Raw genomic sequence first — 14,216 nt, 5'->3', positions numbered from 1 at the left:
GGGTGGGGTTGGGGTGCTCTCGCAGGCCATCGGAAGCCCCCAGGTGGTTGGGCACTGTACAAGATGGTACCCTGGCACTGACACCCAGGCACCGTGACAGTACTGGGGGCACTGCCAGGGTATCAGACTTGCAGTGACAAGGTGCCCAGGTGCCAGGTTGGCACTGTGTGGATTGGGCCCGAGTGTGTCCTGCCTTTATGGGGTGGAGCCCGAGGGCCCCCTGGCAGTTACAATTGGGCATTGGGGGGGTGGTCTGGAGGCTGTGGTGGGAGGTCCAGAGATCGGGGAGATTGGGGCAGCATTTAAAAATGATGCTCCGGTCTCTTCCTGCACTGTCGAGCTGAACTCATCGGTGCGGGAAATGAAGGTAAGTGTGGCCTCAGAGGGGTGTTCCTTGTCAAGGCCATTAGAGTCCTGTTTGATAGCGGGTTCGTTCTTGGCACTATAGGAAACACCCTGCTAAATGCGCCCAAAACTCTTTAAAAAAATTGTGCCCAGTGTGTATTTTTTTAATGTATAAATTTAGAGTATCTATATATACTATATTGAGGACCAATCCAGAAGTTGGTATGGATGATTTCCCTATGAAAACCCATCAGCACATGGAACAAATGGACATACGGTTTTGTGTGGCGAGAGGAGAAATTAAATTCTTGCATCTTTTCACAAAATCAGTGTGTAAACATTCCACAGTTTACTGAAGTGTATCCACACAGTCTAAGGCTCCTGAACACCAAACCCCAGTTTGGTGTCGAACAGAAATAGCAAAAAAGAAAAGCTGTAATTTATAAGGACAGATTGAGAAGCAGAAATTAGAGAGGAGGAACCAGTAAATTATAAATATAAACTTTGTTTCATTTAGCGTACACATTTTAATGAGAAGATGCTAAAAGTAGTTTTGAGCCAAATGCCATGCTTTGTGTGTGTTCACAAGATGCAGCTATAATTTGAATGTGTGATCATGGCATGGGAGTATTGTCAGTAATAGTACCTTTATGGGAGATTAATTGAAAACACGGAGAGTGAAGCTCCGATGGATAGGGAAGCCTCTTGTGGCTTTCTAACCAAGTAACAATAATGGGAAGATAATCAAGGCATAGCAGAGATGCATTCAGATGAGCTTTTTTTTTTAAACACTTTTTTCTTCTTTTTTTATAAATTTATAGTACCCAATTCATTTTTTTTTTCCCATGGGCAATTTAGCGTGGCCAATCCACCAACCCTGCACATCTTTGGGTTGTGGGGGTGAGATCTACGCACTCACCGGGAGAATGTGCAAACTCCACACGGCAGCGACTCGGCGCTGGGATCGAACCCGGGTCCACGGCGACTTGAGACAGCAGTGCTAACCACTGCGCCACTGTGTCGCCCCTAAAAACACTTTTTAAAAGAAATTCCTTATGTGACCAGGAGGAGTGATACTGTTCCTCTGAGCATGGTAGGAAAGATTAGTCCACCCCTGCACTTGCAAGATACAAATATTCTAACACGTTTGTAATATATTTATCCTTTATAGTTACTTCAGCCTGTAAAAATCATTAAATGATTGTGTCGTGTGAATACAGATTTAAAATTTGACATGTATTCAATAGCTTTCATTTTTAAAATGTCAAGCCCTTTTTTTTCCCCCCAGGTCCTTATTCGTACCCTGCTTATGGAAACAATGCACCTACATATCCTCCAATCCAGCATGTGCCAGATCCATATCCGCCGCCTCTGAATCCGTATGGTGTTCCTCCTGCTGGCTATGCTGGTAACGAATTTTTCTGAATTTGTGCGACTCAGATTAAATGGTTTGCAACACAAAAGCCTATGGGCGAGATTCTCCGCAAATGCGGAGAATCGTAAAGGCTGCCGTGGGACAGGCCGTGACAGGCCGTGACCCACGGCAGCCTTCACGCCCACTTCCGGGGCCGATTCTCCCCCCCCAGGCGGGGGACATGCGCAGTTGGCGTCTTTTCCCTCAGCCGCCCCGCAAGACGTCGCGGCTTGATCTCGCGGGGCGGCGGAGGGAAAAGAGTGCATCCGTTACGGACGCACGGCCCGCGATCGGTGGGCACTGATGCCCCAAACGGGCATCTGGCGCCCGTTTCACAATGGCAGCAAGCAGGTGTGTTTGCTGTCGTGTTGAAACGGGCGCGAAGGCCCGGCCGCTCGGCCCATCGGCCTCGGAGAATGGCCGCTCACCGTAAAAAAACGGCGAGCGGCGATTCGTGGTGTGGGTCGGGCGTGGGGGGGGGGGGGGGGGGGGGGGGGGGGAGAATAGCAGGAGGGCGTGAAAAATGTCGGGAGGCCCTTCCGCTATTCTTCCACCCGGCGGGGGGGGGGGGGGGGGGGGGGGGGGGGCGAGAATCGCGCCCTATTCTTTTGTTTGCAACAGAAACATTTTAATAAGCTACTTTAGTTATCTCGGAATAACTATATTGGTTCAATCAGAGAATTGCAGGCTTGGAAGGAAATAACCTAAAGTCTCTTCCAGCTTCTAATTGGTTCACTTCTCTTCATTTGGACAAGTTGTAACATCCAGTGACCCTTGAAAACTGATTTTCTCAATCTTCTGAGAATTTCCAAAGTGACTTCCAGCAGCAAAGCTCACTTGTTCAGTGGTGAGCAGAGAATAGCTTTTTCCCTGTTGCTCACAATGGGTACTGCTTCCGTACCTCCTTCCATCTCCCCGTTCAAAGTCTTTGAGACAGCAAGTCTGCAATAGCAAAAAAAACATTTGCTTCTGTTTTTTTTGTTCAAGTGTTAAACCTGTGGGTGCATTCAGTAGCATTTGATTTGGTCACCCAGTCCTCGTGTTAACCAAGCCACCAGTTTGTCATCGAGCAGAATGTATAGCAGGTCATATGATGCTGTTCATTACCCCATTTTCTCTTGAATTAATGAGACAGTTTAAAACATAATCATATAAAACCTTGCATTTGTGACATCGCTCCCCAAAAATGAAAACTTATTCCTGTAGTAATTTTCCTACAATAGTATTGAAATGTAACATTATAAACATCTTAACAATTTATCCAATACAAGTAATATGCCTTCCCTTGTCACATTTTGCCATTCTACAGTCTGTTTTGGCAGCATTATCAGGCTTAACTCATTATATCCAATCTCAACAGTGGCTAAGAGACTGAACCACGACCATAATTTTTTTAAGTTTTAATGTGGTACAGAAAGATCGATTTGTTCCAGGAGTGATAATGTAAGAATCAGGGCTTGGTTATTTTATAAACAAACTTTTCTTGAAAACAATATTTAAACTTTTTTACTTCAGCTCAAACCGATTACATGAAGTTTCTTAACCGTAACACACTAGTTCCCATGAGACTGCATGTACGTGCACATGCAGTTCTCATGCCACTTTCACAGGCCAACAAAGGCAGTATTTGCATTTGCGAAACAATTTTTCTTCTGGCGGGGATATTCATTCTGAACACTTTCCAAAGCCTGACTCGGTGGCCAATTTCATTACCTTCTCAGTCAATTTCCCAAAGTCCTCTCGGGCGCGATTCTCCGCTCCCCAGGCCGGGTGGGAGAACCGCGATCCCCCCGGTTCTCCGGCCCGAACCCACGATTCTCCGGCCCGAATGGGCCGAGCGGCCTGACGTTCCTGACTGGTTCACGCTGGCAGCAACCACACCTGGTCGCTGCCGGCGTGAACAGCGCGCGACAGTAAGTGTGGGGCCTGTGAGGGGCGGAGAGGGGATCGAGCACCTCGGGCGTGCTGAGGAGGGGACTGGCCCACTGATTGTCGGGCCGGCGTTTCTAAGAGACGCACTCTTTCCCCTCCGCCGCCCCGCAAGATCAAGCTACCACGTCTTGCGGGGCAGCGGAGGGGAAGACGGCAACCGCATATGGTTGCAGGGGCACATATAGGGGCAGCAGGGTAGCATGGTGGTTAGCATAAATGCTTCACAGCTCCAGGGTCCCAGGTTCGATTCCCGGCTGGGTCACTGTCTGTGTGGAGTCTTTACGTCCTCCCCCTGTGTGCGTGGGTTTCCTCCGGGTGCTCCGGTTTCCTCCCACAGTCCAAAGATGTGCGGGTTAGGTGGATTGGCCATGCTAAATTGCCCGTAGTGTGCTAATAAAAGTAAGGTTAAGGGGGGGTTGTTGGGTTACGGGTATAGGGTGGATACGTGGGTTTGAGTAGGGTGATCATGGCTCGGCACAACATTGAGGGCCGAAGGGCCTGTGCTGTACTGTTCTATGTTCTATATGCGCGGGTTGGAGCCGGCCAACCTGCGCATGCGTGGCTGACGTCACTTAGGCGCCGCTGCCGCCGCATCATTCCTGGCGCGCCGCCTTGGCGCAAGCGTCAAGGCCCGGCGGCCGAGTTTCCTGCAACGCCGCTCCTAGCCCTCCCAGGGGGGGGGAGAATAGGGGGCGAGGAGCGGCCTCCGACGCCGTCGTGAAATACTCCGGGTTTCACGCCGGCGTCGGCCATTGCGGTGAATCGCGCCCCTCTCCTGTCACCTTTCAGAAAAGCATCTCTCTCTTTCTCTCTCTCTTTCTCTCTCTCACTCTCTCACTCACTCACTCACTCACTCTCTCACTCACTCTCTCACTCACTCTCTCACTCTCTCTCTCATTCTCTCTCTCATTCTCTCTCTGTCTCGCTCTGTCTCTCTCTGTCTCTCTCTGTCTCTCTCTGTCTCTCTCTGTCTCTCTCTGTCTCTCTCTCTATAAGATCTGCCCCCCCCTCTCAAACAAAGGTTCTCCGCTGAGGCAGCTAGACTTGAATAACTTATTGTTATCTTGGCTGATTGCCACTCCAGTTTATACAAAATAACAGAGCTGTGCCATTCGGATGCAACTAACCTTCCCTTGACAAATAGGTCATCGGCCTCTGATTGGATAATGGCTGGTCATAAAAGGTTGTCCCGAATGACGATGGACATTGAGTGGATCATCCTGGCTGAACCGAGGCATCCTGTGTATTCCCACTAACAAGGTCAAGTCTGAATGGGACAAGGTGTAACCCAGGCTGTGGGTGTATCCCCCTAACTCTGCTGCAAGTAGTCTTTTTAACCCCTAAATTGCCTGTTACATCTTGGTTCCCATTTCTGGACCCAAGTTCCTAATATCTCCCTATCGTGACACATGTGACATTTAGGAGTTCTAGAATTCCAATGTTCATGGGAACAAGAGTTTATTTTACTACTGGTGACTCATTTTCCCTCATTTGTCATAGCAAATGCCCTTTCTCATCTCGAGTAGACTTTACAGATATCCATGTCCTGGGTTAGAAAATTGTATGTTTGGTTTGGGCTAGTTAACATTGCTAAAAGCAACTTTGCTGATTTCTGATAATTCCTTTATCGTCAAACCGTTCATTTTTCCTACAAAATTAGGATGGAGACAGCTGAAGAGGAAGATTAAACTTCCTAGATCAGAATTAATTGACACATAAGCCTCGGTAAAGTTTTAAGTTAGTACGTAGGAGAGTGGGACTTAAAAATAGTGTTGACTATTGTTTGAAAACAATGAAAGGGAAGAGAGTGGCATGAGTCAGAAATTACTTTAGGTACTGAAGGAAACTAACATATGGAAAGTAATCAAATCAGGACAGAGAAACAAGCAACGTGTGAGTAAAGTGTTAGTGCGCAGGAACAGGTTAGGATATTTGTCCCAGTTAAGTATTTGTTATACAAATGCATAGAATGTAAGCAACATGTTGAACGAATGGTAATTGCCATTGCTGAGACTTGGCTGCAAGACAGTCAGGACTGGAAACTCAATATGTTGGGTAATAAGGTCTAAAGGAAAGCTGGAGAGAATGAGAGAGGGGGAGGAGTGACCTTAATTATTAATTATAATATCACTTAATTGATAAGACTTCATTGATAAGATGAGTGTGAAACAGGGGGCGAAATTGTCCGACCCCACGCAGGGTCGGAGAATCGGCCGGCAGCGGCGTTAATCCCGCTCCCGCCGGGTTTTTTATTCTCCGACCGGCCAAAAACCGGCGTTGTGCAAATCCCGCCGGCAGCCTCTGAAAACAGCTGGCGCCGGCGGGATTTCATTATATTTTTCTTTCGCCAAATCTCCGGCCCGGATGGGCCGAAGTCCCGCCGACGTGACCCATGGGTCACGTCGGCGAAAAACAGAGTAGCTTTAAAATGGCGTCAACCATTGATGATGGTTGACGCCGTTCAGTGTCCGAGGGCGAGTGGGGTGGGGGGGGTTTGCGAGAGCGGGGGGGGGTTTGCGAGAGCGGGGGGGGGGGGGGGTTGCGAGAGCGGGGGGGGGGGGTTGCGAGAGCGGGGGGGGGGGGTTGCGAGAGCGGGGGGGGTTGCGAGAGCGGTGGGGGGTTGCGAGAGCGGCGGGGGGGGGGGGTTGCGGCGTTGGAGGGGGGTATGGGGTGGTGAGGAGGGGGGTAGGGGTGGTGGGGAGGGGGGTAGGTGCGGTGGGGGGATAGGGGCGTTGGAGTGGGTAGGGGTGGTGGGGGGGTTGGGGGCACCGGCGTGCAGAGAGGGGAGGGCGACGGATGCCCGGGGCCAATGCACCGTCGCCCCCCCCCTGTACGCCGCTGCCCCCTACCCCAACCACCCCCCTCACCACCCCTACCTCCCTCCAACGCCCTACCCCCTCACCACCCCTACACCCCTCCAACGCCACCCCCCATCTCTCGCAACGCTGCAGCCCCCCACCCTCAACGCCGCAACCCTCCCCCCTCATCGCCGCAACCCCCCACCCTCAACGCCGCAACCCGCCACCCTCTCAACGCCGGTACACACCCCCCCCCCCCCTCAACGCCGGTACCCACCGACCCCCCCCCCCCCCTCCCTCTGAAGGCCGGTACCCACACCCCCCTCCCTCTGAAGGCCGGTACCCACACACCCCCCCCCCCCCTCCCTCTGAAGGCCGGTACACACACCCCCCCCCCCTCTCCTCCTCCACCCTTCCTTCCTTCCTCCTCCCCCCCTTCCTTCCTCCTCCCCCCCTTCCTTCCTCCCTCCTTCCCCCTTCCTTCCTCCTCCTTCCCCCTTCCTTCCTCCCTCCTCCCTCTTCCTTCCTCCCTCCTCCCCCTTCCTTCCTCCTCCCCCCTTCCTTCCTCCTCCTCCCCCCCTTCCTTCCTCCGTTAGTGGGGGGGGGGTGCGGCGTTAGTGGGGGGTGGGTGCGGCGTTAGTGGGGGGTGGGTGCGGCGTTGAGAGGGGGGGGTACCGGCGTTGAGAGAGATGGGGACGGCGTTGGAGGGGGGTTGGGGAGGGGGGTGGGGGGAGGGGGGTAGGGGTGGTGGGGAGGGGGGTAGGGGAGGGGGTAGGGGGGGGGAGGGGGGTAGGGGCATTGGAGGGGGGAGGGGTGGTGAGGGGGTAGGGGGTAGGGGTGGTGAGGGGTAGGGGGTGGTGAGGGGGGGTAGGGGGCCTTGGAGGTGGTAGGGTGGGTTGGGGGGTTGGGGTAGGGGGCAGCGGCGTGCAGAGGGGGCGACGGTGCGTTGGCCCCCGGCCATAGCCATCGCCCCCCCCTCTGCACCCCGCTTGCCCCCCTACCCAACCCCCCCTCACTACCACTACCCCCGGCTCCAAACGCCGCCCCCCGCCCCTCTCTCAACAGCTGTAACCCCCCCCCCTCCTCCTCTCAACGCAGGTAAACCCCCCCCTCTCCTCTCCTCTCAACTCAACGCCACAACCCCCTCCCCCCCCCTCTCCTCTCAACGCAGGTAACCCCCTTCTCCCCTCTCCTCTCAACTCAATGCCGTAACCCCCTCCCCCCCCTCTCCTCTCCTCTCAACGCAGGTACCCCCTTCTCCCCTCTCCTCTCAACTCAACGCCGCAACCGCCCCCCTCCCTCCCTCCCCTCCCTCTCCCCCTCTCCCTCCCCCCAACGCCGGGTCTCTCCTCCTCCCTCCTCCCCCCTCCCCCCCCCAATGCCGGGGTCTCTCTTCCTCCTCCTCCCCCCCCCCCCCCCCCAACGCCGGGTCTCTCTTCCCCCCCCCCCCCCCCCAAACGCCGGGTCTCTCTTCCTCCCCCCCCCCCCCCCAAAAACAACGCCGGGTTCTCTCATTCCTCACCCCCCCCCCACCCCCCCACCCCCCCCCCCCCCCCCAAACAATGCCGGGTCTCTCTTCCTCCCCCCCACCCCCAAACAACGCCGGGTCTCTCTTCCCCCCCCCTCCCCCAAACGCTGGGTCTCTCTCTTCCTCACTCCCCCCCCCCCCCCCCCCCCAAAACAACGCCGGGTCTCTCTTCCTCCCCCCCACAAACAACGCCGGGGTCTCTCTTCCTCCCCCCCACAAACAACGCCGGGTCTCTCTTCCTCCCCCCCCCCCCCCCCCCCAAAACAACGCCGGGTCTCTCTTCCTCCCCCCCCCCCACCCCCCAACAACAACGCCGGGTCCCTCTTCCTCCCCCCCCCACCCCCCAAACAACGCCGGGTCTCTCTTCCTCCCCCCCCCCCCCCCCCACCCCCAACAACGCCGGGTCTCTCTCTCCCCACCACACAAACGCCGGGACTCGCCACTTCCGCAGCGGGTGAAACTGACGCGTATCGCGTCAGTCCGCTGCTGGCCCTTTCGGGAACGGAAATTACCGGCTTAAAAGAAGGCCCGGACGCCGGAGTCATCCGCACCGCTTTTCCCCGCCGGAAATGGGCGTCACGTCGGTCCGCGGAGAATTTCGCCCAGGCAGAGAGATGTATGGGTAGAATTACAAAACAGGAAAGGATTTCGAGGCTGTCCTGGAAGTTATGAATAGGTTCACTGGTCATAGCAGCGCAGTAGTAGATGAAACAAATGCAGAGATTAGACAAGCACATAGCAAATGCAGGATAGGCTTTAATGATGGATTTTAACTTTCACGTAGAATCTTCGAGTGCAACCAGATTAAATTTCTGTAGAAATATGACCTGGAACCAACAAGGCTCCATCATATTAGATGTAGTAATACATAATGAGAGAGATTTAGTTAATAGCCGAATGGTACATGAACATTTCTCTTGTAATCATAATACGATCAAGTTCAATAAAGTGTTTGAATGAGGACATGTGAAACAGCTACTAGGATTCTAAATATAGTTAAGGCTGACTTGGAATGAGACACAGACTGCCCAGAGCAAACTGGACAAATCTGTTAATGGCTAATACATGCGATCAGTGAGAAATGTTGACTTTAATGTGATTGAGAACCAGTTTATACCCTTATTGGGGCAAGAGCTCAACCTGACAAAAATGACAGCCATGTATGATTGAAGAAGTAAGAGAAAAGCATTCAAAAAACGTGAAAATAGCCAGATCCTGGCGAATAGAAAAAAGGCAAAGAATAACAAAACAGATAATAAATATAAAGTATAAAAGAGAACCTTATAAGGGATCTCAAAATCAACAGAAAAAAATTTGCAATTATATTAGGGAATATTACAGTCAAGAGCAATGTGGGCCTCTTGAAGACTGATTAGATTAATATTGATTAACCTTGCATCAGTTTACTACAGAGGTCAACATGCCACACGATACAAGGAAGCCGATATTGAATCAGGGACAGGTACTCACCAAAGTAATAAAAATGAAGAAAATAATGGCGCTCAGAAGTGTCAGACCCTCAGGAGCAAGATAATTTGTATCCCAGGATTTTAAAGAAAGTAGGTGAGAAAATTGAAGATGCCCTAATTATGATCTTTCAAAAATGGGAACCATTTCTCCAGTTTGAAAAATTACCCGTGTCAATCCAATATTAAAGAAAGGTGAATAAGGGAATCTGGGGAATTGTAGACCTGTTAGCCTAATATTGTCTGCAATTAAGAATAGTGTGACTGGATATCTTAAAATCAGCTGATCAGAGAGAGTCAGCATGAATTTGTAAAGGGTAGATCACACCTGACTAACCTGAGTAATTGTTTTTTTGAAGAAGTGACCAATGTAGTGGGCAGTAGCCCATAGATGCTATTTCTATGGATACCCAAAAGTATTTGATAAAGGTCATCAATAGAGATTGCAGCTAAAGATGAAACTTGTGGAATGGAAGGCAAATCATCGACTTGATTAGAAAATTGATGGAATGGAAGGAGACAGAGACCAGAGAAAATGGCCAAGTACTTGTGGTGTCCCACAAGGCTCTGCATTGAGATATCAACTGTTCATTACATTTATTAATGACTCAGTTGATGCAATACAAAGCCACATCTCCAGGTTTACTGCTGGCACAAAATAGGTTGCATTCTAAGCAACATAGTTAGAAGCATAACATTTCAATAGATATTGATAGTTTGAACAAAGAACAAGGCACTTTCCCGGCTGGGTCACTGTCTGTGTGGAGTCTGCACGTCCTCCCCCTGTGTACGTGGGTTTCCTCCGGGTGCTCCGGTTTCCTCCCACAGTCCAAGGATGTGCGGGTTAGGTGGATTGGCCATGCTAAATTGCCCGTAGTGTCCTAATAAAAGTAAGGTTAAGGGGGGGGGGGGGGGGGGGTTGTTGGGTTATGGGTATAGGGTGGATACGTGGGTTTGAGTATGGTGATCATGGCTCGGCACAACATTGAGGGCCGAAGGGCCTGTTCTGTGCTGCACTGTTCTATGTTCTATAGTTTGAACAAAGAACAAGGCACTTTCTATAAGCTAGAAGAAGTGGAGAATACTGTGGGGTACTAACCTAGAATCATAGGGACATGTGAACTGGAGCCCCTTGGGTCTATTCTGCCATTCACTGAGACCATTGCTGATCTGCAACTTACTTCAATACACTTGCTTTGGAGATCCAGGTACAAAAAGTTAAAATATCACAGAGGCACAGAAATTGATTTGAAAAGTGAAAGGAATGCTGGCCTTTATATCTGGAGATTGAGAATGAGAGGTTAGAACTGTAAAACAAAATCCTGATTAGCCCACACCTGGAGTACTGAGGGAAATGGTGAGCACTACACCTTAGGAAGGACATATTGGTCTTGGAGAGAGTGCACCAGGGATAAATAGAGATTTACGTGATTATCGTATTGTAAGATTTAGATTAGCAATGGAGAAGAGGTAGGAGCAATCTAATATAGCATTTCTGAGTTGGAATGTGGCTAATTTCAATGTAATGAGAAGGAATATAGTCAGGGTGAAATTGAATTGGGGACTGTAATGGAATGGTAGGTGATCTTTAAAGAAGCGACGTTTCCAGTACAGACTCGGTACATCAAAGGTAACGTGAAGCCTTGGATGATGAGAGAGATAGAGGTTATGGTGAAATAAATTGAGGATGTTTCATGTATGTCAGTTTAATTCTTCAAGTGCGATCTAGGTCAAAAACAGTACCTTGAGAGGAGAGGGGAAGAGGAAAATCAAACTGGCAAAGAAGGGAGTATGAGAATAGTACGCTAGTCAACATAAATTGGAATCTGTGTGGGTTGGAGTTTGAGATTGATGGGGGCCCAGACCGCAGTTGGAGACCAGTGGGGATCTGGGCACTTACGCAGGGGAGGCTCGGCAGAACTAGGTGCTCTTCAGGCACTCTGTTTTAAACAATGACTGAAGTCCCAGGCAGCGGACATCCCATCTGCTGAGAGCGGCTGGCCAGCGACCAGTAGCCACTTGCAGTTGCTAGCGACAGTGGGAGCAGTGACTAATGGTGGCTTTACACCTGCCAGAGGCCCAGGAGTGTAGGCCAAAGGAGAATGAAGGTGGGTCAGGTCAGAGGCAAAAGCAGACAGTGGCTAAATGGGCCCAGTCACCAAGATTTCTGGCCCAGTGAGCTCTATCAAATCCAGCCCTATGACTATAGCTCCATTCCATCACACAAACTGGCATTGTATGTTATAATCTGGAAAGTCAGGTGGTGAGGGATAGAACTGAAGCCAGTTGTTACAGAGATAACTATTATAATCATACACTGTCTAACCGCAAAACCACAGTTTATCTGTTTCCATTTATAAGGAAATAAGTGGTCCCAATTTATATCAATCATCTGCATGCAATTAAACACAATTAATGTATATTTAACATTGTATTCCCTGGAATATAGATGATTCTGAAGATTCTTAACAAGAACAGCAGCTGAAGAACACTACAGCATCCTTGCTCGGCCTGTCATTCCACATTCTGTGTGATTTTAAATTGCCCATTTCATGATCCTAAACTCCTACAATTGCTAGCTAGCTCACTAGGTTTATAGTCATAAACATGTACTGTTTACGCATTAAGATGTCTGACCTAAACATGAATAATTATATGTGTTGTATATCCTGTGCATCAAGAGCTTACAAATCAGCACTGCCATGATGGCAAACAGCTCTACCAGCTGATTTGATGCTTTATTTACAAAGTTGAACCTCGCTCATTCATTCAATGAATTTGCTTGTCACTCGCTGATGAACATACAGTCAGTTACGAGAGGGGCCAGCAGGAACATTATTGAAAAGGGCTAAGCATCTAATTTGCAAGTAGAATCATTTGGAATAACTCTATTTCAATGTCTCTGGAGGAAGTGTGAATTACATTTGAGGCATGCGCCGCTCCTGAGTGTTGCTGCATCCTTAGGGAGGACTACAACAGGAAATTGCACTGATCTTTTCTTTATCTTTGTCTCTCTTTGTGCATGTGAATGCATTTATTTGTGAGCAGGTCCTTATGCCCCTCAGCCAGGGTATGCTGTCTACCCTCCATCCAGTGCTCCTATGCTCACTCATCAAGCAGTTGGGCCACCACCTCAGCCCCAAGTCCAGTGGATGCAAACACCAGCTCCTAATTCTAACTGTCCGCCCGGATTAGAGTACCTCACAACGGTAAGCAAATGATTGTTATGTTCTTAATTCACGGTTAAAGCTTGGGAGCATTACCTACCATTACTTTTTACATATACTTCTGTAAAGCACGAAAAGAGGCTGGTTTAGCTCACTGGGCTAAATCGCTGGCTTTTAAAGCAGACCAAGCAGGCCAGCAGCACGGTTCGATTCCCGTACCAGCCTCCCCGGACAGGCGCCGGAATATGGCGACTAGGGGCTTTTCACAGTAACTTCATTGAAGCCTACTCGTGACAATAAGCGATTTTCATTTCATGCGCTCAAAATAAATTGAGCACAATAGAAATACAGCTCCTGGAAGGACATGGGGGAGATGGTGGTTGGACACTGACTTTTGTCTGGATTGTTGGTTCAAATGCAGCCATAAATGTGTGAGAGATCCCCAGTACCAACATCTCTTACTTTAATCAGCACTAATGTTTACAACACAACATAATTCACGTGAAAAGTAAATTCATTTTCAATGTCTTGACTCATTAGTGATATATTTTTCAGTCATACATTCCCTTGATTTATTGCACAAATTGCCTGAATTTTGGAGCTTGTTTTTAAATACTGAGACAAGCGAAGGCTTTCATCTGTGGAAAGTGTCAGGGTAAAATGTTGCTGAGTGACCTGTGATTGGTTTAGTTTGGACAGACAGGCCAGTTGCTAACTACCCTCATGGAATGCAAGCAAACAGCAGTTGGGAGTTTTCACATTTATTTTCTAATCTGAACCTTAAAGTAGGCTGTAGACCGGAAATTCAGTTGTTGCAACGGAGAGCAATTTAAAAGTATTTTTCTTTGGCTGTGCAAGTGTACATGATTTGTGTTCCCTGATGAGAGGTATGTACAGAAGGTTATGCAAGTCCTTGTCAATAGGTCAATTTACCACATAAACTCATGGTCACACTACTTTGTGTTAAAATAATCAGGGTCCATTGCATGACAATTGACATTAAAAATGAATTGGAAGCTTTATTTAAAGGAAAGGGTATCTACATGTCAACAGTTAATTCTGTGCACTAACTGTACTTTATATAATGTGTGGGAAAATGAGTTTTCAATAATTAAGCTCTTTGGGAACTGTCAAACACTGAATTGGAATCATTCTTTCCCCCACAGATCGACCAATTACTTGTTCATCAAATTGTTGAACTTGTTGAAGGTGAGGTAATTTTAAATATATTTTGTGACTTATGGCTGGATTTTGGTGGCTGGTGGTGGTGGTGATCGTGGTGGGATGGGGGGGGGGGGGGGGATGGTGCGGTGGCATGTTTGCTCGCACCCCCACCTCCTGTAGAAACATCGGTCACAAACTGACTGACTTAAAAAATATAGGCTGCCTCACTACGATAATACGCTGGGGTCAGCTGGGGAAGGTCTTCATGAAGTGAGCGTGGGACTTCTACCTCCTCGGGAAAAGGAAGCTCTGCCCTTGCGAGTTGTTCTGGCAATGCCAGGAGCAAGTAGTGGCTGTTACTGGGGCTACATGGAGTCCCCAGGAAAAGTGTCATGGATGCCA

General features: G+C 49.6%; 1 protein-coding gene across 2 annotated transcripts in view; it reads left to right on the top strand.

Annotated features, from left to right (window-relative positions):
- The window catches only part of LOC119977581 (phospholipid scramblase 2-like), a 111,675-nt gene that overhangs the window by 49,998 nt on the left and 47,461 nt on the right, over nt 1–14,216 (top strand). For both annotated transcript variants that reach the window (XM_038818681.1, XM_038818682.1), the window contains exons 3-5: nt 1,634–1,753; nt 12,532–12,692; nt 13,817–13,859. In XM_038818681.1, the coding sequence (XP_038674609.1) occupies nt 1,634–1,753; nt 12,532–12,692; nt 13,817–13,859 (324 nt within the window). The remainder of the gene's footprint in view (nt 1–1,633; nt 1,754–12,531; nt 12,693–13,816; nt 13,860–14,216) is intronic.

This window comes from Scyliorhinus canicula, chromosome 14 (assembly GCF_902713615.1).
Source record: "Scyliorhinus canicula chromosome 14, sScyCan1.1, whole genome shotgun sequence".
NCBI lineage: Eukaryota > Metazoa > Chordata > Chondrichthyes > Carcharhiniformes > Scyliorhinidae > Scyliorhinus > Scyliorhinus canicula.
This window is presented reverse-complemented; position numbering and strand designations above follow the sequence as displayed.